Here is a 25,265-nt window from a genome sequence, read left to right as displayed (position 1 = left end):
TCACTAAAGTGCGTAACTCCTATATTTCTGGAATTACTCAACTGATTTTCATAAACTTTTTTCCCCTGAAAGCTAGAATTATTGCCCCACGTAAAGTCTATCCGACCAATGGGTCGGAATTTATCGTCGGCCAACTTTAAGGACTTCATCAGAATAAGCCATTTGAAAATATTTTTTGTCGATTTCTGGACTCAGATGTTTTTATAACATTTCGCATAACTGAAAAACCATTTTTTATGTTGCTACTCCCTTCAGAACAGTAGTTTTAATCGAGAACAAAGTGTTTTTCGACTGGGGCTCAGGGAAAAAAAAAGTTTATGAAAATCAGTTGCGTACTTCCAGAGATATGGGAGTTACGCACTTTAGTGATGTAGCACTCGAATAACAATTTTATGCCGATGGTTGCTAAAGTTGATTTTCCCTAGTTCACGGGGCGAAAGTAGTCGCTTATGCGCAATGTCATGAAATAGTATATTTCGTAACTAGGACTAAAAATCTGTTTTAGCGTTTGAGAGGTTTCCAGACAGAGCCGAAGGCGAAGTCTGGAATCGTATAGTCACACTTTTCGGGTCCTAGATATGAAATAGTACATTTCGTACCTAGGACTAAAAGTCTTTTTTAGCGTGTGAGAAGTTTCCAGACAGAGCCGAAGGCGAGGTCTGGAATCGAATACGCTAAAAAAGACTTTTAGTCAGTGGTACGAATCTAAGAGTAATTATACCTAGGGTGGAAATATCGACCAAAATTACGTAAAATATGTAATCCCAACATCAAATACGAAATTTGTATTGGTATGTGTGTTTGCCCTCTTAATTAAGAGGGCAAATTGAACTATCAAAAGCGAACGTATACATGTATTGGTGTAAAATTATACGAAATGTGTATCTTATACAAACTGATATTGGGACCACATTTCGTCGTACAAACTTCCTCTCTATAGGTATAATTACTCTGAAGGTACGAATAGTATTTTTCATACCTAGGACCCGAACCGTCCTGAATGAAAAGTCTTTTCGATTCCAGACCTCGCATTCACAGTTCTCTAGAAAATCGACGACATTAAATCTGGGCGGACATTAATTCAAATATTAAAAAGTTTCTTTTTGTAATAAAATTTAATTCAAAAAATCAACAAAATTATGTTTAAAAATCACAAAAGTTATTTAAGTTTAACCTTAAATGGTAGAGTATAATTTCATTTACAAAATAAAAAACGCTGTTCATCAGGCACTTGTTTCAGTTTTTGGTAATGCGAAAGTAATTTCTCTTCTATTTACTGGTTCCTTTTGTAATGGATAAAAATGGACTGAACCATGCGACCTTTTGTTGAATATATTTAGAACTTTAACTTACTTGTGTTAGAAGGAGCAGGAGCGGGATGTATTTCAATTGTAAATGTACAGTAAAATTTAATGTATGGGTACCGTTGCATGGGATACTTATTTGTATTTCCAGTGAAATGTATTAGACCGGGACTATAAAGAATTTAATGTGGAACTAGTATCGCTGAACCATGGACGGAAGAATTCAATATTTCCAACCATTTGTGTCAATGGTTCTTACTTCTTCGTGGCGTTCGTTTCGTCTCATTTCTTGCTGACTTCGGTGTCTTGAATGTGCTTTGCATTTGCTTCAGACTTTCAGTGTCTGAATCACTATCTCCTATCACCATACTTTTCATCAACTTTTTCACACTCGTTCGTTTCGATGATTTTGGCGTTTTCAACAGACTCACATCGTCACCATCTGAACCGCTATCGTTCGTTGCCATGCTTTTCGTCCTCTTTCTTGATTTTCTCGGCTCTTCGATGGGATTGTTTTGTGTGGGAGTGCTTGACACTACAGTACTGTTCGCTTCATAAATCGAACTGGTATCATTCATCGAATTATCACTGGGCCTCACGCTGCCCCTCTGTTCGTTTCTTCTTGGCGCTTTTGACATTTTCGAAGCGTTTGCCTCATCATCTGATACGTCGTCCCCATCATCATTTTTCCGGCGCGCCACTCGCTTTGTCGGCTTCGATTTACGATATTTGTCCCAAAATGAATTCGGAAAATATTTTATCGAATCGCCGAAATGTTCGCCAATGGCATAGCAGATTTGATCGAACGACGTCTTGAAGCTAGCATCCAGTTTAGCTAATGTATCACTAAGTTCGGGGAAACGAGATATTGCCTTTTCAACGACAACCATGGCTTCGGGTAAGGTTGTTTGTTGTCGATTGCGTTTACGAGTAGTCGGAGCACTACTAGCTGCTTCTTCAGGACCCTTGCTCGGACCAGCAGTTTCACCGTCCTCGTCTCCTTCAATGCCAGTATCCGCTGTTTTGGATTTTGGAATTTCTTTCGATTTACAAATGTGTTCGCAAATATACAAAAAGTCTTGAATTGATTCGACCAGTTCCGGTGACTTCTGGAAACCTTTTTTCGATAGCCGATCTTTGATTGTCGAAAAGTTTTCAAAGTACGTGTAGCAATTGATCACTTCCAAATTGTGGACCAGAAACCGATAAATGTACCTGCGATCATCCAATTTCGATTTTAACGGCGACTTCAGACACAGATCCGAACCGAACATCTCGGAATTATCGACCAGTTTACAGTCGTTGAAGGCAAACGGACACTCTCGCAAACACGATCGAATCAAAATGGCATTCTTCTCATTCGCAAATTTGATGATCAGCTCATGAGCCAATCTGGCAATGTTGGTTTTCTGGTCAGCAGTAGCTGCTAGCACGTACAGCAACAGTGAACCGCGGAATTTGAGATAATCTTCCAGTATAAGACTTGCCAATGTTTCAATGGCACATTTTCTGACCTTCTCGGATTGGCTTTGTGTTTTTAGTAGCACAGACGAGATGACTGATTCTACCAGTTGTGTGTATCTAAAAAATGGATTTGAGATAAGAATTTATGTAAGCTGTGACAGCAGTAGGTTCAGGCAAAAGTGAAACCAAATTGGACGAGAAACCTAAAGTTAAGTTGCCCTAAACTGGCATCCTTCAAGTTCAGTTAATTCGTGACCTAGGTGACTTTTCTCACAAATTCGTAGCCTGGCAGTTATGACTTTAAAGTGACAACTGCCAACGAACTCTTAAATTCATTAGCATCGCTGTCCTAAATTTTAGATTAAGTCAAAGAACTGTAAATCTCAACAGTAGGTTGCATGTCCAGTTGATTCTTCAGTTCCACCCAACCTTTCCAACTGCGACTTCTGTTTCGAACTTACTTCTTACACAAATCGCCCAAACATTTGATGGCCGTTTCGCAAATGCTATCTGCCAGTCCACGTCGATTGAGCAATGTTGCGAGCATCGGAACACATTTCGTTAAAATATCATCATCGCGGAACGCCAGTCGCGTCAACACGATCTGAATTATGTTCACTTTCTGCGTTAAATTCGGATCGACGTTGATTTTCTTTGGTAGTTCTGCCTGCAGAAAATTGAACAGAAATGTCGTGATATTTCGATTGATTTGTTTCGATTCGTCAATGGTCTCCGAATAAATGACCAAATAGTTGATGAGCTGATGATCGTAGCTGTCGGATAACATTTCCGATTTGCAATGTTTGAGTATGTAGTTTTCGCATGTCGTTTTTAATTGGATGGTCCACGATTCAAGTTCACCCGTCCGTTGAGCATATTTGTAGCACATTTCGTAGATTCGTTTAACGTGCAGCGGTGATACTTTGCCCGATTCCAAGAGCATGGTAAATTTGGAAAACAAATCGATTTGATTTTGTCGCGGAAAATCGTCGAACCATTTTTGCACGACGTCCAATTGGTAGAAGGCTTTTGTCGGCGCTTCGTTGGCCTGCTCGACAAAAAAAAAAGTTAGAAAATTTCTTGGACTATATTCGATCCAATTCGACTCACAAAGTCGCATAAATTGTCCTGCAGTTTAAAGTAGACAAATTGTGGTGTTTTACTTTTAATATTGGACGCAACCATCGATAACAAAATCCACGCGTCGAGTGAATACGGGCTGTTCAAATAGGTTTCCACGTACTCGAGAGTCCTCGCCCTGAAACAAAATATTTCCATTCATAAAATCCATTCACCAAATAAAACGACCTGTGCACAACTTACGTCATAAGTTTCCGGTTAATTGATTTGTCGATGCATTTCCTCAAATCCAAACTGTCCTCACCCGATGCGATAATCAATCGCAACAATCTCCACGGAAATAATTGCCGTTCCGATGCAGTCGATTCGTACTTATCGATATTGTCAAAGATGTACTTCCGAAGACTATCCATGACATCGTCGACAATTTTCGGATCTGTGTCGTTAGCCAGAAACAACATCACTTTCACATACGATTTACAGATGGATTCACTCGTTTTGGTGCCTAAAATTTTATCCATAGTCGAGACCAACTGTCGTCGCACCGTTGGCGATACATCTTCGACCATTTTTTCGAATGCTGGCGATGACATAAATTCAAGGTCCACCGATATTGTGGTCACATATTCGAAGAGTATCAGAGCCGAACGCCGCACATGGGCCGATATGTTTCTCATATTCCATTGTGTTATTTCGAACAATTTGTTCGGCAGATCGTTTAGTTCTTCGATTCCGGGAACATTTTGAGACTGATTGGCGGGGTCTGCTTCTGAATCGGTGGGAAGGAAACTCTGAAATTATTAGAAAAAAACGTGTCACATTGGCATACCACATCAACCGGTTCAAAGAAACTAATTTGAATAGAAAACTTTGTAAAAACGTATCAAACCATTCTGCTCTGACTGTTTAGCTTATAATTTTCAAAGAACGTTTTGTGTCCGATAAAGAGAGAAAGATTGTCTACAAAAGAAAGAAATGTCCAATCCTTTTCCCCGATCAAATAACATCTCAATAAGGAAAAGATGCATTTAAGGCGAGTTAAAAATCCACACATCAAGTACATTCGATTAGTGTACTTAGTAGTCAATAAGCAAGCATGGGAAAGGTGCGTTTATCTGAATCCATCACGGTCAATATTTTCATTAAGTGAATATTTTCCCTAGGAAAATGATCTTCTGCAATTTGTTGTTACTGGTGTACCTCACTTCAGTGACAAACGCCCTAATATTCAACTGTACATTTGTCTACATCGGACACACAGTTGATGTGTACAGTTGTGGTAAGACAAAAGTGACTTATGATGGCTTCGACTACTTGACAGCCATACATGGATAAAGAGTAATCAATTTGGTCAACGTGTAAATTGAGGAGATATCTGCAGTTGACTTTGAATCCTTTCCAAATCTTCAGGCTTTGGATCTTGCTGCCAACAAGATTGTCTCGCTCAAGATGAACAAAATGAAATTATCGATGTGTTACCTGAGTGGTTAGTGAACGTTGAACGAAAGTTGGGCAAGTTGACAGGAACAAGTTAATTGTATGCACATGTTACTGACAATAACTCAATTAATAACATAGTTACAGTCATAACCGAATGCCACAAAAATATTTAAAGCTTCAGGTACTTTTCGGATAACCGACGTATACCTCTGAGTTAACTTGCCTTTCGGATAAGTGGTGTATTCCTCTGAGTTAACTTGCTTGTTCAATAACTTGTTGCCTAATCGTCCCAACCTAATAAATCTTTACGACCGTTGTTTGTCGAGAAAATTTCATTCATTGACAAGAATTTATTGATATCAGCAGCCTACGGCGACTTTTAAAAGACGTGTAGAGTTGCGAAAATAAATTAACATATAAAGCAATATGTTTTGGCTTCAGTGATCAAATTGAACGTTAAGTTAGGGATCGCATTAGGCCTCTTTTTAGAGGGCATGTCCTTTTTTTCGTTTTTACAAAAATTCTAAGAACATCACTTAATGGAAACAACTTCCCTGAGTAATTGACATGAGCGTTTAAGAACTCGTTCCCCCGGGAATGAGTAAAACAACGTACGTAATTGTTGGGAACGTTGTATTTTGCCTTGTGTGGTTGTGGCAAAATTTGGCAAAATAAAAAGTTTCAAACTCAATAGCTTGTGTTGGAAATTACTTATCGCACAGGGACGATAGTCTCGAAATATGGCGTTCAGGATATCTTTTCAGATCTTCTTTCTGCAAATTTGCATGGGATTCCATGTAAGGGTATGTCGTTATAATGCTAAATTTTCGGACGACCAAGATTAGAAAAGAAATCATAAAAATTACCCTGAAGTTTACTCATTAGTTCAATATTCTGAGACTATCTAGAGAGTAGTGAAGAAATGCAAAAATTATAGGAATTCCGAGTTGAAAATATTTTTTAACTGTAAGTAAAAGCGTGTTCTCTTCCGCAATTGAATAATGGGAACCCTAATTAAAAAGAAAATTTTGTCCTTTAGAGAATCAGCCATGAAAAATTCTTATCTGAAATTCAATTATTTCATATATTTGTGACCTGTAACTGTTCTATTGAATTTGAATAGTTGTGTTGAGAGCTTGTATCGAAATCGCTAATACTTCAAGCCTATTTAGCTTATTCTTTTTTTAAATTTCGTTTCCTTCAATTGAACAAATCCAACAATTTATTCCCGCTTGTTCCAAAATTACTCAATTGAATTTTATTTCGTTTAATTTATTAAATGAACGGTCAACATTGTCAAACAAGATAAGACTGCGCGTCAATGGTTTCAATATAACCATGCGTATTCTCCAATTGAGCTGTCATTTATCGTTGAACTGTGTCCACGTAACAAACGACAATATTACCACACCGCACAACACTAACAATATGGATAGCGTTGCTGCTGAATTAATGGATTTACTCCACACTGCCAATAATCATGAAGATGTTGTGAAATGTTATAGTGGAATTGCTGAGACATTCGACAAAATACAAGAGGCACTGGCATACGTCGGAGCGAAGAACGGCGTGAAGAAATGTCTTGAGATAGGTGAAGTGCCAAAGACGGCACGTATATTGGATATTGGCGCAGGTACCGGAATCGTCGGAGAGATGCTTCAGTCAATGGGATACGAAAATTTGGACGCGCTTGATGGGTGTCAAGAGTTGCTCGAAAAATCACGAGAGAGAAACTGTTATCGGAATTTGTTTTGTTCTTTCGTAGTTCCAGATGCGGAATTGCCAGTTGAGAAAAAAGCTTACGACCTTGTCGTCATGCCTGGCGTTGTGTATCCGGCGCATATTCTACCAACCGCATTTGGACAAGTGATAAAAGTAGTTAAAAAAGGTTGGTAAAAATTTGAATTGGGGACATCCATAACTCACCTCCAGCATTTTTCTTGAATTTTCAAAATTTTTGGGGGGAAGTCGTAGAACAAACGGAGATTAACTTTTTCCTACTAGATTACCATACTCATCCCCCCTTTTGTCAGGACGTGATTTATGAATGTACCCTTGACGCAAAGGTTGAAGTTTTTTTAAAATATATTTTCCGATATAAAGGTGGATTAATCAGTTGGGACATGATGGTGGGACAACCGGAAGCTTATCAAAAGGATATTGGTGTAATGTTTCGCGAAGAAAACTTTGAAAAGTACGTTAACTCATATGTGGATGAAGGACTGTGGGAGCTCGTAGGCAAATATGACATTACTTTCGTGGAGCGTCCGTCAGCGAGCTTAAATGAAAATGCGGTGTGTTATATCATGAGAGTGTTGAAATGAGAAATCAAATCGAGAGAAAAGTAAAATTTCTCATTTTTTTCGGAGAAATGAAACTTGGTGTTAGAATAAAGAGTCTTGATTCAAGACAAGCAAAAGCTAGAATTATTATGATTGTAATGGTCATGTTAAATTGAACGCGTTGATGGAACGCTTGCAATTTTTTTTTAAATTTGATGAAAATCGTATCCAATTCCAACAACGGAGTTCGTTCCTTTAAATCTTCAACACTGCATTCAGATCGCAAATATACTAATGAGTTCCCACTCTAAAACTGCGTCGTTGCTACGACCGACTGCATATATAACCTAATATTTACATGGGACAATTAGACTTGCTAGAAGGAGACATTGCACTGAAAGTTCGACAACATAAAATCTATGTCAAATGGTTGCATTACCCAATACGAAAAAAATGTGTTCTATCGAGGGTAGTGTATGTCTTGGCCGGCACACATAGTAGAAAATCCAAATTGGTGACAAAATGTAGGTATTGGTCCCAAATGACGAGTGGAATTTTAAAATGAAATTTTAGTCGACAGGCCTGTAGTGACAGACAAGTGTAAAGTTCGAAAATTGAGTATCGACGACGTTCTGAATTAACAGCGAGCTCCGGAAAAAATTATGCGTTTTTTTCAGTAAGTCACCGTCTCTGCAGGAATTAGCCGTTTCCTCAGGAAGTCAACGTTACTTCAGGGACCAGAACACTTTAAAAACTTCTTGCAATGATAGCATTTTCGACTAAGTTACTAAGAGGGAGGTAAGACTAGGACTAATTCAATGGAACAGATGTTAAGGTGATAGCGATAACCGTAGCACAACTCTTCCTATACAAAGTTCAGAAAATTACGGGCTGAACAGAAGTTCATTTTTCTTGAAATCCTTGCGACCAACCTTTAACCGAGAAAAATTTCGATAAAATAGTCTCGTGCTATCTGGGGCAGTCGACTACCGCTGAGTTCATTCTTAACGATTACATCTGTTAAAAATTCCATTTCTTACCTGCAAAATTTTCTTGGACATTGCGTTTCCCGATTGTGTAACCTTGATGAACAGATTGACGGCTTTCACTTTGATGCTGTTGGAACTGTCCAATAATTTCGTCACCAACATACTGAACAAATCGATTTCTCGTGGAATAGTGTCCGACGATGACGACCAGCTGCGAAATAGATATTGTTGAGAACTAAAAACCTTCTTCATCAATTTGTCCTCTAAGTTACAAGAGGTCTGTCATTATCAGATCACTTAAAATTGCCCCTAATTTACCTTGCCGGCAACGAATCCATCAATAACATTTTCCCCACCATCTCCACACACGATTCTCGATCGTACACATCCGTACTGGTGGCCAGCTCCTTCAAATAGTCAATTATCGACTGATTACATTTGGTGTACATAGCACTGTCGTATTGGACGCACAGATCGATGTTTCGGAGACGATCAGCGCTGTCACCACTCAAGGCTGGCAGCGTGAGAATATGTTTTATGTATGTCGTCAATACCAAACATGTTTGGTTCGGATATTTGTCCAGTAGAGAGATGAACCAGTTGACGATCGAATCGATTTTACCCGACGACAGTCTGTGGAATTTGTTTAGGCTGATGGTGCCATTTAGGATTAGCATTAAATTTGCTTCGACATCGCCTTGCAACGGTTGAATGAGGTTTTCCAGTACTCGCAGGCATTTTTCGTCAATCATATGCGCACCTGTAAGTTTTTGTAGTTTTTCTTAGTTGTTGTTGCAACCAGCCGAATCAACAACAAACCTTGCAACGAATTTGCGTAGTACAGTCCCAGCACAGCTGACACATTCTCGATCAACGTCTGCTTCACATCCAAATAGTCATCGAGCGTAACTATTCCCAGCAAAATTTCGATATCTTCCAGAAAGTTCATACAATGAATTCGTAGTTCGTAACGTTCGTTCATCTTTAACGTTGTCGTCATCGGACTGATACCCAGCATTTTCAGCAGGCCGAAACATTTCTCTACTATGACTTCGTTAAAGAACCCGTATGCCTGCAACGGAAATAGGTTTCCCTTACAGGTCACGATTGTTTGAAACAGAAAAAAGGTTTTACCTTCGAACCCGGCGAAGTTTGACAAAGGCAGTAGCATCTAGCTGCTAGCATTGCTATAGTTTTACATTTCGGATATCGATTCGATTTACCATTTGCGATCAATGCATAGAAGAATACGGAAAACTGTTCGGGATTGACAAATTTGGAAAATTCGTTCCACGTTTCAACGTGAACAGCTATGCAATCCGATTGTCGACACATGCGGTATTCGCTGCATAGCTCCAGTAAAATGTTCGATAGCTCTGTGTGATTCATTGCATTTGTTATGATTGGTAAATTCTCCAGCTCATTTTGTTCGTCTTTTTCAACAATTTCGTCGAATGTCAGCCCAGGATCGAAGTATTCACATAGTTTTTGTAAAATGTCTTTTATATTTGTCATAATTTTGTTAATAATTTGTTAATTGTGATTATGGTTAAGTGAAATGAAATTATGAAATTGTTTAGCACTGGAGGAGAAACAATAACAAAATTTTGTTTGACATTTGACACAACAGTTTGATTTAGATGTACTAGAATGGATGCAAGAATAATATAAGAGGCATTCTTGTACGACATCGAAATTTAGTGTGTGGAAACCGCTAAAATGTTTCGCCCAGTTTCAATACCAATCACACAACCAGACCGGGTACTCTTTGTATACAAAATGACAAAATACAATTATGGAACGTAACACCTTATGAACGAAAAGTCCGATTTAAATACACACGATCGAACTGATTTTCAAGTATTCACGTGAACGTCAAATCGCACAGTCTCAGATTTCTGTTAAAATGTTGACGGTATTTATGAATGCCAGTTGTTTCTTATTGCATCCAAAGTTCAAATGTGAAAACACGTACGTTATTTTGTTTGCAGGGGTATTAGGCCAACATTAATGCTTAGTTTCCTCTTACGAAAAAAGTACTCCGTGTGAGAGACAAAATTGAATTTTTTCTTTATTTATTTGACAGCTTGCTCTCTCACGGCTCTTTCACGGAGTACTTTTTGTTGAGTGGAGTGGACACTTAAAATAGTAGATTATGCACCTCCGTCTAAAATGTTTATTTTGACGATTTGGAAATTTTGCTTTTTTTAACTTTGATTTTTCTTTATTACTGTGCCTACACATAACGACGCGAAAGTGACATTAGGACAAAAAAAAATGCATCTGTCACTTTTGCATCGCTGTGTGAAAGTACAGTTAAAAGCGAAAAAAAGGCTGCTAGGCGCAACCAGTGAAAAACGATCTTTTCAAAACAAATATTTACATTAAATAAAAATAATCAATTCTACTACGTCCTAAAGTTCGTAAATTGCAACTAGCGTTTCTTCGTTGAATTGCAATAGAAACCTTCTGCGGCATGTAGTCTATAGACCATAGAGCGCGGTTCCCCCGCTAGGCGAAGACCAACAGCAATTCGTACAGAATTGTTATCTAATAATAAGCGTAACTGACTCGATGGAACTACTTGCAGCCACTTTAAAGATTCTTTAATAGATGACGCAAGCGGTCGAGCACGAGCAGTCGGCTCACAAGAGTCAAACATTTCCGAAAATTTACTTTTGATTCTCGGTAGGTAGGTCCCCATTCTTTTGCACTTTCTTAACGGCATAATTATCTGGAATATAAACTTGAGGAATTTCCTCAATCAAATTTAAAGTGTCATCATCAATTATTTTACATACTCGAAATTTTTTGGAAAACATTTTCTTTTTTCAAAATTTCAAATTGATTTATCTAACATAAAACATAAAAAAACTTCGTCCAACCGAGCACGAGTAATACAGGGTCAATACCATGAGCAATACTATAAAACAATATTATTCGTACCACGGACTAAAAGTCTTTTTTTGCGTATTCGAAACCTTTCACACGCTAAAAAAGACTTTTAGTCCTAGGTACGAAATGTACTATTTCATACCTAGGACCCCTCGCCTTCGGCTCTGACTGGAAACTTCTCACACGCTAAAAAAAGACTTTTAGTCCTAGGTACGGAATGTACTATTTCATATCCGATGGACTTCGTCGCACTTTTCGGGTCCTAGGTAAAAAAAGTTCCTTGTCAATTCATAGCATGATTTGTCGTCTTTGATTATTATTTTTTATTTCACAAATCTACACCACAGCAAGCTGTAAACTTGTGGAGGTCATGCGAAACCTTGCGATAACATGGTGGTTTTCTTATGCAACAAACTCCCTCATTGTGATGATTATCGTTAGCATGATGATAATTGTATATTTTACCGTAAAGAATCATAAAATAGTCATATAGAGTGTTCCATTTCGGAGATGGTTCAAGTTTGTCCCACGGCATCTTCATATAAAAAATACCGAAAGTGAACACGTAACTCATTTTTTGTATGATGTCCCACGGCATAAAAGTGAACTATATCCGAAATGGAACGCCCTATGGCACTCTTATACCATTGAAACTTGCGTCACGGGCGCTATGCTAACGCGCGCCCATGATTTATTAAAATAAACAAATTCGAAAATCTTAATTTTTTAAAACCTCAAACGCACTCATCAATCAACAGTTTTATGCGAATGAAACGGCTTCTTTCGCTAAAGTCTGTCGCTGAATGCGCTGAATATGTTTTGTTGTACTAAAGTCAGTGCTGCCAATACCAGTACCACACACTAGAATATACCGTATAATATTGTGCGTTTTGAAATTAAAGGCAAAAATTGAAAACAAAATCGTGCAATCTGTGTAAAATCTTAAGATGAACACGAAAATATGCAATAAACCAGTTGCCTGAATGTTATTGAAAGAAACCATAAAAAATAATTAGATTTTTATCGTGAGTGCAATCGAATTGTAAATCGAATCGAATACAACAAAACATAGAGTAAATTTTTGTACGATGACGTCACTAAATTGTATTACCTGATGCACTAAAATTTGATACGCTGAAATTCCAAAAAGTCGCTGGTTTGAATGTGTGCGTAAAAATTATAGAAATTACGTGACGTTGCCTGTCAAAGTATTTTTTCATTTTTTAACATATTTTTGCTGTTCTTTCGGATTAGATACAAGCTTACCGTGAAGTGAATTAAAGTTTTTTTTTTAGATTTGTGAAGTGAACTACTGTTGGATATCGGGTTAGGGTGTGACTAGTGTTTGAAAATAATTATTTAAATAAACCAAAATCAACGGGATTGTACAGACCCAAACGAAAAACATGTAAAAACCCTAATGAGACAATCGGTGTTTCGCTTGTAGTGTCAAAAGAAAAATAATTTTTTTTCTTCTCTCGTTTTCATTTTTAATTTCATTTCGATTTATAATAAATATATGAGCGCTTCACAAAAAAAATGTTCAAGTGCATTCCGATCTTCAAGGGCTGCAATCGCCAAGTTGAATTTGTTGATAAGCGGCATTGTTCGTTGACCAGCGTTCCAGAAGAGATACTTCGATATTCGAGAAGTTTGGAAGAATTACTGCTCGATGCCAATCACCTTCGAGAGTTGCCTAAGGTAAGTGTTTGAACGAAATACACACGTTCATGAAATCATATTTTCTGTTATGATATCATCGTCATAACAAAAATTCTCTTTTTTTTCCATCGTTGTCTAATGATGATTGTGAATATGGTCTGTGTGTATCACACATTATTATTTTTATGTCGTCTTCAAATTTATTCAAATAATTAAATGGTTTTTTAAATGTATAAATACAACATACTCGTTAGGTGTATAAATTCTAACTCGTCGTTGTTAGTAATAATCGAACATCGATAAATTTTGATTGTTTTTTTTTAGCGTACTCTTGTCGCTTTTTTCGGTCATATTGTCATAGTAAATAAATGTAATTGCTGAGTGTGGCAAATACCACTTCATAATGATGTTATTCAAATACACGATGTTATTGAATTACTGGGCATAAATGTTAGGTAGGAAAAATGAACAACAAGACAAGAGATCAACAACATTGGACTCTCGTGGTTTATTGAAAATGAGATTTCAGTTTTGGGAAACGGTGGGAAACCATTCTACCGTAAAACTCGTGGTCTGTGAAACTTTTTTTCTTTCGTTTTTTTTTTAAATTCTCAAAATGCTGAACATGAGTCCATTTATGATTTCGTCAAATGTCTCATGCGATTTGAAAATGTTGTCTCTTAGCGCGGAATTATTTTGTAGTCGCGCTTTCAAAGGCCAAAAACAAGTCCACTCAATGATAGTGCGATTGTTTCCTCTTTTCTTTAGAAGCGAATGAGAGGACAGTTAAACGATCGCCCGCTGTTATCATTCGAGCTGTGATACGATTTGTGACAGTTACAAGAAAAAATAGAAAGAGGAGTAAAATTGGTTTTGGCTAGGCCCGGATGGGTTACCAAGTGGTGAACTAGTGTCTTGATACGGACCTAAAATGAAGTTCACATTTTAGTTGATTTGTAATTTGTTTGATGAAAGTTTTAAATAATAACTCGAGGGGCGCATCGGGATTTGGTTGAAAGGATTCAGATCTGGCTGCATTACTTTCCGATGAACTATTCAAATTCAAGAAATTATAACCAATAAATACGATTTAGAGTTTGTAGATGACTTTTCATCGACAGGAACTGTTGCAACCACAGTTTTGAATGGACTGATGTTTTGACAAAAAATCGGAGAACGTTTTTTTTAAACAGGAAATTACTTCTGACCGTTTGCCCTTGTTGTCATGTTAGAGACTGAATTCTAGAACTTGTGAGGCACCAACAACAGTGAAATTAAATTCCTTAATTTTGCAAACATTTTTTTTTATATTCGCATCGGAGACCTGCATTATTTTTACAGCTTTTCCATTTGTTTTTATGGTCTACGACGGCATAAAGATAAGACAGATGTTTCTCTTCTCTTTACGATTAAATTTACGAATTTGCAAGAATGTCTGCGAAATTTGAGACTTGTAAGATATTTGAGTTCTTAAAAATTAACTTTAATAAAATCAACTCTTCACTGCGCTATTTGATTATGGAATTATTCAATGAGATAATGATGAAAGTCCATTTAAAGATGTCGTTCCATTCAGTCTGTTTTCTCACGACAGTTATGATAGGGTTCTGTTCAGGTTTGTCGACTGTAAAAGAAGTTATTTATTCAGAGCTACAAATATTCGAAAAATAGGGTTTCGAGTCAAAATATGTTCAATTGCAATTTCAATCCCTTTTCAATTATTTTACAATGAAATCAAAATAACAAATGTGATTCGCTTCCGATTTTTTTCGGACCGCTTTTTTCGGATTTTATTATTATGAGGATTTTTTACAAGCAGCAATCACATTTCCCTATATACACCGAGAACCTGTGTACATATGAACCCGTTAAGGTCACGGTCTGAAATTTATATTATTATACTATTATACTATTATACTATTTGCATCTCTTTCTATCATATTTTCAACCATATCTTGTATCCTTTTCACACATGTGACGTGCTTTAGTGACGATCCCATGCGAAAGTCAGTGTTTTTCTACGACTTTTGTTTTTGTTTTTGTGCCCTCCGATGCTCTAAAAAAGGCATCGTACAAAAACAAATCTGAATTGGTGTCAAAATTTAGGTATAAACCCGAAATGACGCGTTACATTTGAGAAGCTGGCAAGGTAGAACGCTGGCAAGAGGTCATCGCTAAATTTTGTCGTTCTTTACGGTAATAGATGACGAAACACCATAAAACTTTGACATTGTTTCCCAAGGACGCTTCGAAATAGTGGCTTCAAAAATGTTTGCAGACTCTCTACTTCTAGACTAGAACTTCTAGTTCTTCTTTTTTAACTTTGTTATTTACACTATTGTTTGTACACATCTGATCCATCAAATATAAATTCAAAATTGTCTTGATTTTAAAATGATTTTTCCTGCATAATATACGTTACTCAATGTGCGTTTCGCTTTATTAATCAATCAATACATCACCGAAACTGTTAGTCATCATCAATTACATAATCTGTGTAAATTCAATTATTTGTTTTAGCCGAATAAATTGTCTCCATTTAACGTATGCCATTCTATTTAACCATTTTTAACCATCATGTGACTCATAACGACAATTTTTGTAAAAATGAATTTTTCTTTTTATTTTCAGAATTTTTTTCGCCTCCATCGTCTAAGAAAACTCGGATTAAGTGACAATGAAATTCATAAACTACCATCGGATATTCAAAACTTCGAAAACTTAGTTGAACTAGACGTTTCTAGAAATGGTAAGTTGCTCATATAATGACGAAATCATTCAAATATTTATCACTTCTCGAACTCTATCACTTTACAATTACCTCAAATTTACATTAATTCGAAACTTGCTTTAAATATTGCCGTCAAATAATAGGAGCATTAACATGTTTTCGTCATGGTGATTCCTGGTCAAGTTCTTTTCAAATGTAGTTGCGGAGGAATCCAGTCTTTGCATTATTATACATTTAAGTGGGGGGAAATATATGCTTACGTTCAACAAGAGTATGACGTTGGTCACAATATCGACTACTATTCCGGGTGAAAATTCATTTATCTGAATTTCAAAAATCTTCGTATCAAGCGAAGTCTTAAGTCTCTAAAGACGACAGACTTGCAACCATGAGACTACGGTTTTCGCACTTTAGGACTAATTTATCACCAGTGATTTGCTTAGCGAGAGCGAAGACAAGTTAAATTTAACTGGTATCTGGGGCACACGTCAAAAATTTATAAATAAAAAATAAAATAAAAATTGAGAGTCACGCTCTGTTTACAGTGAGCCCAGCATGTCACAAATCGCTCACACTCTATTGAGTTGGCTGACTTTTTACTCGTACTGTAATTCATAACGAACGCAACAGGCATGCATCGGACGAGTTAAATTTTCTTAGATTTTTTCGCTTTTGTTAAAATTTCCTTTAAATATTTTGTTCACACAAAGACCCACTTTAACACTAACGATAACCGAATGCCATTTAATCCTCCCCCATTGTTGAAAAAGAATTATAAGAAAACCGCAGCCATTTAATTATTCGAAGCGATTATCAGCATTATTTGTGTCTCCAGTTCAATATTCCGTAATCCGCATTATCAAAACAGAATGAGAAAATCTGTCAGATCCAATAATAAGAGGAAAATTCATTATTTCCGTCGGCCTTTGGTTCATAATAGGGTGCGGTGATGGTTAATTTAAAGTGAAGAGAGATGTTGCATGGAAGCTATGCGCAAACCTGTTGAATGAAGACACTTCAGAAATTGAATAGACGGGGCTGGAATGCTTATATTCGATCGTATACTATGCACGTATTTATTATCGACGTACACCATATAATATACGACTACGTATCATTTTGTGACCGAAAAGGAGGAATTCACATCTATATGCAACACATGCGTTAACCACAAATCAATTGCCTTCAATATCCCGTTGTAACGATTACCTTCATTATCGTAATTAAATGTTGAATATTGGTGCACTTGTTGAATACGATATATGATGGCTTCGAATACATCCAATTTTCCAAATTTTATTTAAATCGTCAAATTGAATCGTATGAAGCAACTGAATATGGGAGAGACATTCGGTATGGCAGTCATAAGGTGTCTGGTTTTTTTTTGTCAGTCAGTCCCTTGTCACGAAAAGTATCCACTTTATCATTCTTGTCCTTCCTTTGAAATCGTCCAAACAATGGGAATTGTGAACTATGAGCGAGACTGAATGTTGTTATCGTCGAAAACATCAAAAATAATAATTTCGTTCAGTAAGCGACAGTTGGACTGTTTTCGACCGATGTTAGTGTGATATTTTCATCAACTTTGTTGCGTGCTCACTTCATTATCGTGGACTATATTTTGTGTAAGCCCTCCGTGGAGACGTTATAATATTCTGGTCTAACTCTCTGTCGACTTGTTTACAATTTTTCTACTACGCTTTTCATTGTTTTGTGTGCAATGGTTTAATGATGAGCACTGAGAATCAGACGATGAATAATATTTGCCAACAAATACGTAACGTACTAGCATGAGGAATTTCTATTGTACCAATACGGAATTGGTGTGTACATCCAACGATCTCACTCTACCAAAATATTTTGACACCTGGCCACGTGTACTTGTTTACTTCTGTAACGAAATAAAATCGATCGAATTCGAAACTTTTGAATGCGGACGATTGAAATTGGTTGCTTCCTTTGTGTCACAATCACCTACGAACAATTATGGCAGGAAATGTCACAACATTTTCAATTTTCCACGAAACATTTATTTACGTTTCATTTGTTAATTTAAGCTTCATTACAATCCCCCCTCAAGAGAATTGATTTTCTAAAATCCTGCCGGCAGCACCAGCTTTTCAAACAAAATCAACAGGAATATTTACAGTAAATAAATACGAATTCTTTGAAAATTTAGAAGTCCATATTCAGTGCTATGTGAAACGCCATATAGCGTAAAGCTTAATAGCCGGATAAATACCCTTGAAAACAAACAAATCGCAAACGATGCTGCTGCTACATTTACACCAAAGTTGCGAATTTTAATAGGCTCGATTAGGAATTTAAAGTACACAAGCTAAAAAAAAACATCACCTGCGCGTTTTTGTAGTTTATTAATTATCATGCGCCCGCGGTAGCACAGCAACCGTGACGCAAGTCTCAAAATAAATTGTAATAAAAAAAATGCAACCGTGGAATTATACAGATCCAACAATTTCAATCCGATTCATTCCACTTATGATGTCGACTTAGCCGAATGTACAACCACGTCTCGTAATATGATAGAGTTCCTTCCCTGCACGAATTTACTGAACTTACTTTTCGGTAATTTTGTAAATAAATTAGGTGATTTCGGTAATTTAATCAGTTTTAAAAAACTGGTGGAAGAACGACCCACACTAAGTGATAAACTGTTTAATCATGACCTCGACAGCAGCCAGGCCGAATACGAGGGTGGGTCGAAAGGTGAAAAACGTATTTTGTTGTCTTACAAAAACCAGCAAAAACCAGTTTTTCGCATTTGCTGGCCGCAAGACAACAAAGTACCGTACTGTCTTACTCTGACATTTTTTGTTGAGGCATGTGGGATATATTCCTCGCCTTTGGCTCGAAATACAACATTCCCACATGCCTCAACCAAAAATAACCCAGTGACCGTAGGCAAGTTATTAAAAAAACGGAATAATCTGTCTTTCTACTCTTGAGTGCCACAAAATATTGGATGATGGAGTAGAATCCAAATCAATTTTTTTCAAAATTTTCCGATCAATTTTACGTCAGCGAAAATTCGAAGAAGTTTCTCATAAGAGCACGTTGGCTAGAGAAGGATATCTTTTTTTCACTCTAACCAACGTGCTCTTATGAGAAACTTCTTCGAATTTTCGCTGGCGTAAAATTGATCGGAAAATTTTGAAAAAAAATTGATTTGTAATAACTTGCCTGTCTAACTAATGCACTATTCCTAACTAGTATTGAAATCGGCTCCGGCTCGAAGACTGCGAGAAGGAAATTATTTGGACGTCATAGCTAAATGACCCCATACAATCGACTGAATAACATTTCGGACGCTGCAGTTGTACAATCCAATTTAACAAAAAAAAATCGAATGAAAAGGCGTGCTCTCTTTACTGCTATTCCTATCGATTGCGTGCGTTCCATTCGAATGACTCCAGACTTTTTTTTGTTGGAAATTTCAACCATTAACAAATTTGTTTTACAGATATACATTCCGCTTACATTCATTTCTTTAGTAATTTCATTGAATGGAATATTTTTGTTGGTCAAAAGACCCGAGCCACTAGTGTCATATATTTCTACAGTTTATTTTACTTCGGTGACAATATTTAACTGATAAAGGGTAAAAGACCACTATCAATAGTATGTACCAACGCAGGTTTCTGAAATAATATTCGTTTTAGGAGATAACGCGTTCTGTGTACTTATTTTGTTTACTTAACTCGATATAATACCTCAACAAAACGTATATACGATATACACTTGACTAATTGCGGGCTACAACACACCTACACTAATGAATGCTCAAAAGGTGTCAATGTGAAATATGTTATTATCATTCAATTTTCAATATCAAACATTATTTGGATAAGAAATATTTTATGAATTTTTTTTCTTTTTATTATTTTCGATTTTATTATTAAATTTAGACCTTTCGGCTGGTTGTTACGTGTTATATGGTATATACAAAAGAAAAATCTATATGCAGAATTTCGTATGTTTGAAGTGGCTCAGAATTTTTTTTTTTTTAAATCCATAAAACACAAACACACTACACATGAAAAGTTATATCAATATTATTGAATAATTATTATTTGCGTGTGTTTTAAATGAAATAAATACGCGAAAGCGAAACAAAGAGAGAGAGACAGAGAAAGAAAAAAAAACTAAATTTTGTTTTTCGGAATTTTTGGTTAGCATATTTTCATATCACCGCCAGAAGCGAAATCGAATTCGAAAATTGTTGAATGATTCCGAATGATTAATTTATAGTTTGGTGGTGGTTTTGGTATTATGCACATATACATATATGTGTGCGCAAATAAAACAATTCAGATGTTTTAATTACATAATATTGTGTTCATGCTTAATTTGATTAATTCGACGAGAAATTAATTCCATGACAAATTAGAGCCACAGCTCAATTGCACATTTTATCGATGCTCTCTTATTAGCCTCACTGATATTTATTGGTCAGTTAAGCGTGAACGATGAAAGCTTAACAACATTGATCCCTAAAACTGTTCCTGTTAGTAATAGGTTGAAAGTTTTGAACACAGGTAGGTAATTACTGTAAATAGTTCAAGTGGAATAATTGCAGTACACTAACTAAAATACAGAACAGTTTTCATTGCTTCTTAAACATTCGCTGGAAACTGTGTTTGTCCTCAAAAGTTATAATGAAAAGTTGAGGAAAATCCAGGCTCTTAAATGGGTGTATACATGAGACATGGAATGTAGAACCATTGTCAATTTAATACAACTTCTGCAACTTTTGAATCGTTTAATCTTCGTTCATTGTGTCGGACTGATACTTTAGTTTCAACATTGGAATGTTAGGAATTTGTATGAATTGCAAAGTTGGGTTGAACACTGCTGTTGATACTGAGAAATTTAAACGTGATTAGATGACGCTAAGTGTTTCCTCTCCAATTTACAAGTTATACTGACCCCGATGATCGTAGTCGATTTCGCATCATGTTCAATCGTTGAGGTCGAAGGGATGCAGACGAAAATTTCTTCTCTAATTCTTACATCTGTGAGTAGATTCTGAAAAATTTACCAGTCTTTCAATTCTCCACATTTTTTTTAACCTGGTTGGTTTTTTGCTTTGTTCAACTATTTTTGCTGCACTCTTTAACAGTCTTTATCAATAACAACACAGAACTTTTGACTAAAGTAAAATATCGTGCGATTATTAATGTTCAAGTAAATGAGATTTTTTTAAACCAAAACGAATGCGTACACTGCACCCCCTAGACACTTCGACAAAAAATATATGTGAATAGAGTGAATAGAGTCACACCTTTGGTACACTTCCTATTCCTAGCTTAGCTGAATGGCACAGTCTCTAGGGTTTCTAGCCTAGACTGTGGTTATTACTTTTCAGTTTTCGATTATTGTCACTGTAATTCTCGATTCTTCTATCGTGAAATCTCAAATGAGTCTGCATATTCGATTAATAACTGCCTTCGATAAAAAAAAAAAAAAACGTTACATGCCATAAAAAGAGGCGCAACTTGACGATTTTATTTCATGAAATTAATAAATTAAAAACTTACATTCAAATTATAACTTTCAATTAAGTCATTAAAGTATAAGAAATCGATTAAAAAAAATTGTAATGGAAATGCAATTACATTCAAATCAATTTCATTCTCAATTTCAGTACATAAAATTATATGGAGAAATAAAAACAAGAATTAAATTTAGAAAATGAGTTTAGAAAAGGCGCGTGGCTTACTGTTGTATGCATGTATGCTCGTGATTACCTCGGGCACTCGTATTGTGATAACAATGCGACTGGCTTTATATACTTGGACAATATATTCTATTCTATAGACGGATTATTGTTGATGAAAAGCGATTCTTTGCTTTGTAATAGTATTAGGCGAACATTTTCTCTTTTGTGAAAATTGCTGTTGATGCAATCTAAACTTTGGACTTTATTGAAACATCAATAAGATCTGCGGACAAACAGTCACTGATAAAATTATACCTTAAACGGACATTTCTTTTCTTCCGCTCAATCAAAATGATGGAGGATGATTGACTTAAGTAAAAAAAAACTTTTTCCTTTCTAAACAAACAAAGGCAGTAAATAGCATCAATACAAACAACACACACTCTGTAGTTAATAGTGGCTGAGTCAAAATGTACCATAAATATAGCGTCTAAATTAAAGGTCATTGGTCAAAATGATGTATGGATGATTTGTTTTAGTCGTTTTATTTTGACCAACCGACCAAAACCACATGGAAAGGGCCTATTTTTGAAAAATTGGTTTGTAAAACTTCCTAAAATTTCCTAAAATTGGCTAAAATCAACCAATCTTCAACCTTAAAAAAATCAACCAAAGTTTTGAATGGGGCCTTGTTATACGATGAATGTGTATTGTTTGTAGTATTGCTATTAAAAAGGCGAGTATTAGTGACAGCACAAGCCCTACGTGCTTTCACTGATTTTCGTCATCACGTCATCAGTACTATCAAGGAAAGCCTTCTGTGCAACTTTAAGAAAGTCAATTATAAATTACAGTCGGAGAAATATAGATTTCGGAATTTTAAGAGACTTCATCGTTTTTATCGTCTTTCTGTATTCTCTCATTTTCAAATATCAATTTAGAGAATTAGAGAAACGATGATATCTCTAAAAATCCCGAAATCTATATTTCTCCGACTGATATTGTCAACCAAACTTGATTCATCTTGTTTACCTGCTGGTTCACTCAAGCAAAAACACTGCTTATGCCCTTGTACGGGTTTCATAGCTACACACGCGCGAGGTAGTAATAAAGCCGTGTAAGCACACATAATAAAGGATGTATGACTGGATCAGCTGGTAAACAAGACATAAATTTGTGTGACATTAACTGTTGTACTTGTCGACGACTCACTCTGATTTTACATTTTGTATGCCCTTGGGATTACTCTAGGAGCTCTAGAATTTCAATTTCTCCCAATGAAATAGTTTTGACATTATGTATTTGCTCAAGTCCTACAAGCTTAAGTATTCGGTTGTGTATATCCTAAAACTGACTCTGAGTAACTCCGATTATTTTTATCTTGACTTTCAGTAGCACTGACATCCGATAAAAACCAGACCAGTTTTGATGCTTGAATGCAAGAGTTTACATCACTCCTTCTATTGTTAGGAGATCTTTATCCATATTTAAACCTTCGAATATTCGTCGTCAGTTTGTTTAATTTTAAAAACAAAATCTCTTCGATTTAAATAGATTGAGCAACTGAAAAACACTGAATTTAAATGCAAATACATCTCACTGAGGAATTAATCACTCTGAGTTGTCTTCAAAACTTTTTTCAAAAATATTACTTCATCATCCGAACCTAAATAATTCATACGTATGTGTATTACCGGGTTCCATTGAATAAATGGATCTAACATGTCGTTTAATTAAATTTATCGTATTCGTATTCTCATGCAATGATTGAATGCTGTACGACAACATAATGAAAAATGAAAAATTGAATACTCTCCAGTGGAATGTTATAATGTGAAGAAGAGAAAGAATAAAATGGAATTGACTGGGTGCTTCAGTTGTTGCATCAATCCACATATTTTTCTAATTGAATTTGCTGTGTGTGCAATGGTATTTCGTTGTTATCCGCTGGTATATGCACGCAACAAAATGAATTAATTATTACCTTGATTCTCGATATTATGTCTGTAAATGTTTCTACTCGACAGTGTCCATGCTATCGATTATAAACTCAGGAGAGACACTACACATCAAACCGGGTTGATGTATAGGAAATACCAATACGTTTACTTTCAAAATCGGCTTTTCCGTTCGCAGTTTATTTCTAGTGAATAATTATGCATATCACGTAAATGATTAACTAACCTCGACTAGGTTAATCATACTTGAATCCTTAACGGTACACTGTATAAGGAATGTTTTTCATCAGACATGGAGCTAGAGGAGTTTATTTTATTAGTTGTAGTCGTGCCGTTTAGAAAATTTTATGATAGCAGCCAGTCATAATTCCATTGTGTTCTTAATTCTGTTGGACTTACAACGATATCAATTCCCAAATTGAAAAATATACACAAAAACAGGGATGGAATGAATAAAATGAATTGGATTTAAATCGCTAGAAATTTAATTTCTATGGCTGGCTGTAACTAGACAGATCATATCTGAGGCTTAGTTAAAAATTCTTTCGAATAAAACCCCCCCGTTCGGTTTTCACGTTTGGAAATTCCAAAATTTAGAGTGATTGACTCATCTCGATCACTGTTAATAGCTGCTAGGGACAATCGATGGGAACTCCTGCTTTCATAGACCATTCTTGACATATTCGCGATTTTCACGTTCAATAACGACACCACTTTCTATATTGGCAAAATTTGAATATCGGACATAAATATGAAGAACTTTTGCTCACTACACTCTCCTGTCACCACTTTCTTTGTTGGAAAAATTTGAACATCACACGTATTCCCGCAAATCTCCAATACGACTTAGCGTAATAAATCCGACTCAAATGTTTCTGCCTTAAAGCCTATATATACACCAGGGCCTACTTTTTGGAAACTAATTTCTTGAATTTCTTGAAATTTCTCGAATTTCTCGATTTTCTCTAAAAGTTTCTAAAAAGTAGGCCCTGATATACACGCTGCGTACATATCCACAATCTCAAAATGAACGATCATCCAACAACTTGTACTAAAAACCGTTTTAAAATTTCAATTTATGTACCGCACCTTTTTTATGTCTTATTAGCACATGGTTAAGGTCAAATTTTATTGTAACATTTACGTTTGAACTTCTAACATTTTATTTATGATGCCCTTATGAATTCGACTATTTTAATTAAACCAATGCGAGAAGACCACATTACAACCTTCGATTAAAGAGAACAACGTCGCATATACACGGTGTGTGATAATTTCTTCAGAAAGACGTAGTTGTTTGAGTGGTTTTTTTTTTCTTCTTCTATTTATTTAATTCAATTATACAGTTACTGTTAACCACAAACGTAGTACCACAATAACACAATTTTATTATGGTTATACATACCTGGCAACTAATGTAATCGACTGTTGCAAATACATAAATACTTGAGTGACAAGAAAGTACTCTTTTTCCATTCAAACATTCAATATGACTGTTGATCTGACTCCATTTCGAACTTGAGGTTTTTTCCACAATATTTTTTTTTCTCTATGTAATTTATACTACTGACAAAGGGCACTGTATAAAATCGTAATATTGAACGTAAAATTGTCAATGACCAACAAATATATAATTTAGTTGAGATATTGACTGAACTCTATTTAAGAAAAAAAAACTTTGTAGATACTGTCGACAGTTTCGATGTTCAGTAAAAGAAACGCAAATTGCTTCACGTTTTATTAACGTTTATTTTAAAATGATATGCGAAGGCTCGCTCGT

General features: G+C 35.9%; 3 protein-coding genes across 14 annotated transcripts in view; 2 read left to right on the top strand and 1 right to left on the bottom strand.

Moving 5' to 3' along the window:
- Positions 1 to 1,366: 1,366 nt before the first annotated feature.
- On the bottom strand, positions 1,367 to 10,163 carry LOC119085627. 2 transcript variants are annotated; one of them, XM_037196063.1, is made up of 9 exons: positions 9,694 to 10,162; positions 9,567 to 9,631; positions 9,379 to 9,533; positions 8,878 to 9,319; positions 8,611 to 8,770; positions 4,092 to 4,639; positions 3,879 to 4,026; positions 3,230 to 3,816; positions 1,367 to 2,885 (listed from the first exon to the last, which is right to left on the bottom strand). In XM_037196063.1, exons 1-9 carry the CDS (start codon positions 10,072 to 10,074, stop codon positions 1,550 to 1,552), a joined length of 3,822 nt encoding a protein of 1,273 aa, XP_037051958.1. In that variant the 5' UTR covers positions 10,075 to 10,162; the 3' UTR covers positions 1,367 to 1,549. The 2 variants fall into 2 exon arrangements, with proteins under 2 accessions (XP_037051958.1, XP_037051957.1); XM_037196062.1 differs by having other exon boundaries at positions 9,379 to 9,631; positions 9,694 to 10,163.
- On the top strand, positions 6,635 to 7,639 carry LOC119085628. Its single transcript, XM_037196064.1, has 2 exons — positions 6,635 to 7,176; positions 7,392 to 7,639. Exons 1-2 carry the CDS (start codon positions 6,717 to 6,719, stop codon positions 7,610 to 7,612), a joined length of 681 nt encoding a protein of 226 aa, XP_037051959.1. The 5' UTR covers positions 6,635 to 6,716; the 3' UTR covers positions 7,613 to 7,639.
- Positions 10,164 to 12,286: 2,123 nt separating the features above from the next.
- Positions 12,287 to 25,265, top strand: part of LOC119085625 (protein lap4) — a 94,505-nt gene continuing 81,526 nt past the window's right edge. For 7 of the 11 annotated variants that reach the window (XM_037196056.1, XM_037196058.1, XM_037196055.1 and 4 more), the window contains exons 1-2: positions 12,288 to 13,155; positions 15,748 to 15,865. In XM_037196056.1, the coding sequence (XP_037051951.1) occupies positions 12,994 to 13,155; positions 15,748 to 15,865 (280 nt within the window). In that variant the 5' untranslated portion in view covers positions 12,288 to 12,993. Of the gene's footprint in view, positions 13,156 to 15,747; positions 15,866 to 25,265 lie in introns of all 11 variants that reach the window. The other 4 variants (XM_037196060.1, XM_037196061.1, XM_037196050.1 and 1 more) reach the window with 3 other exon arrangements.

Source organism: Bradysia coprophila, chromosome X, assembly GCF_014529535.1.
Source record: "Bradysia coprophila strain Holo2 chromosome X, BU_Bcop_v1, whole genome shotgun sequence".
Taxonomy (NCBI): Eukaryota; Metazoa; Arthropoda; class Insecta; order Diptera; family Sciaridae; genus Bradysia; species Bradysia coprophila.
Note: the sequence above shows the minus strand (reverse complement) of the source record. Positions and strands in the feature narration are given on the sequence as shown.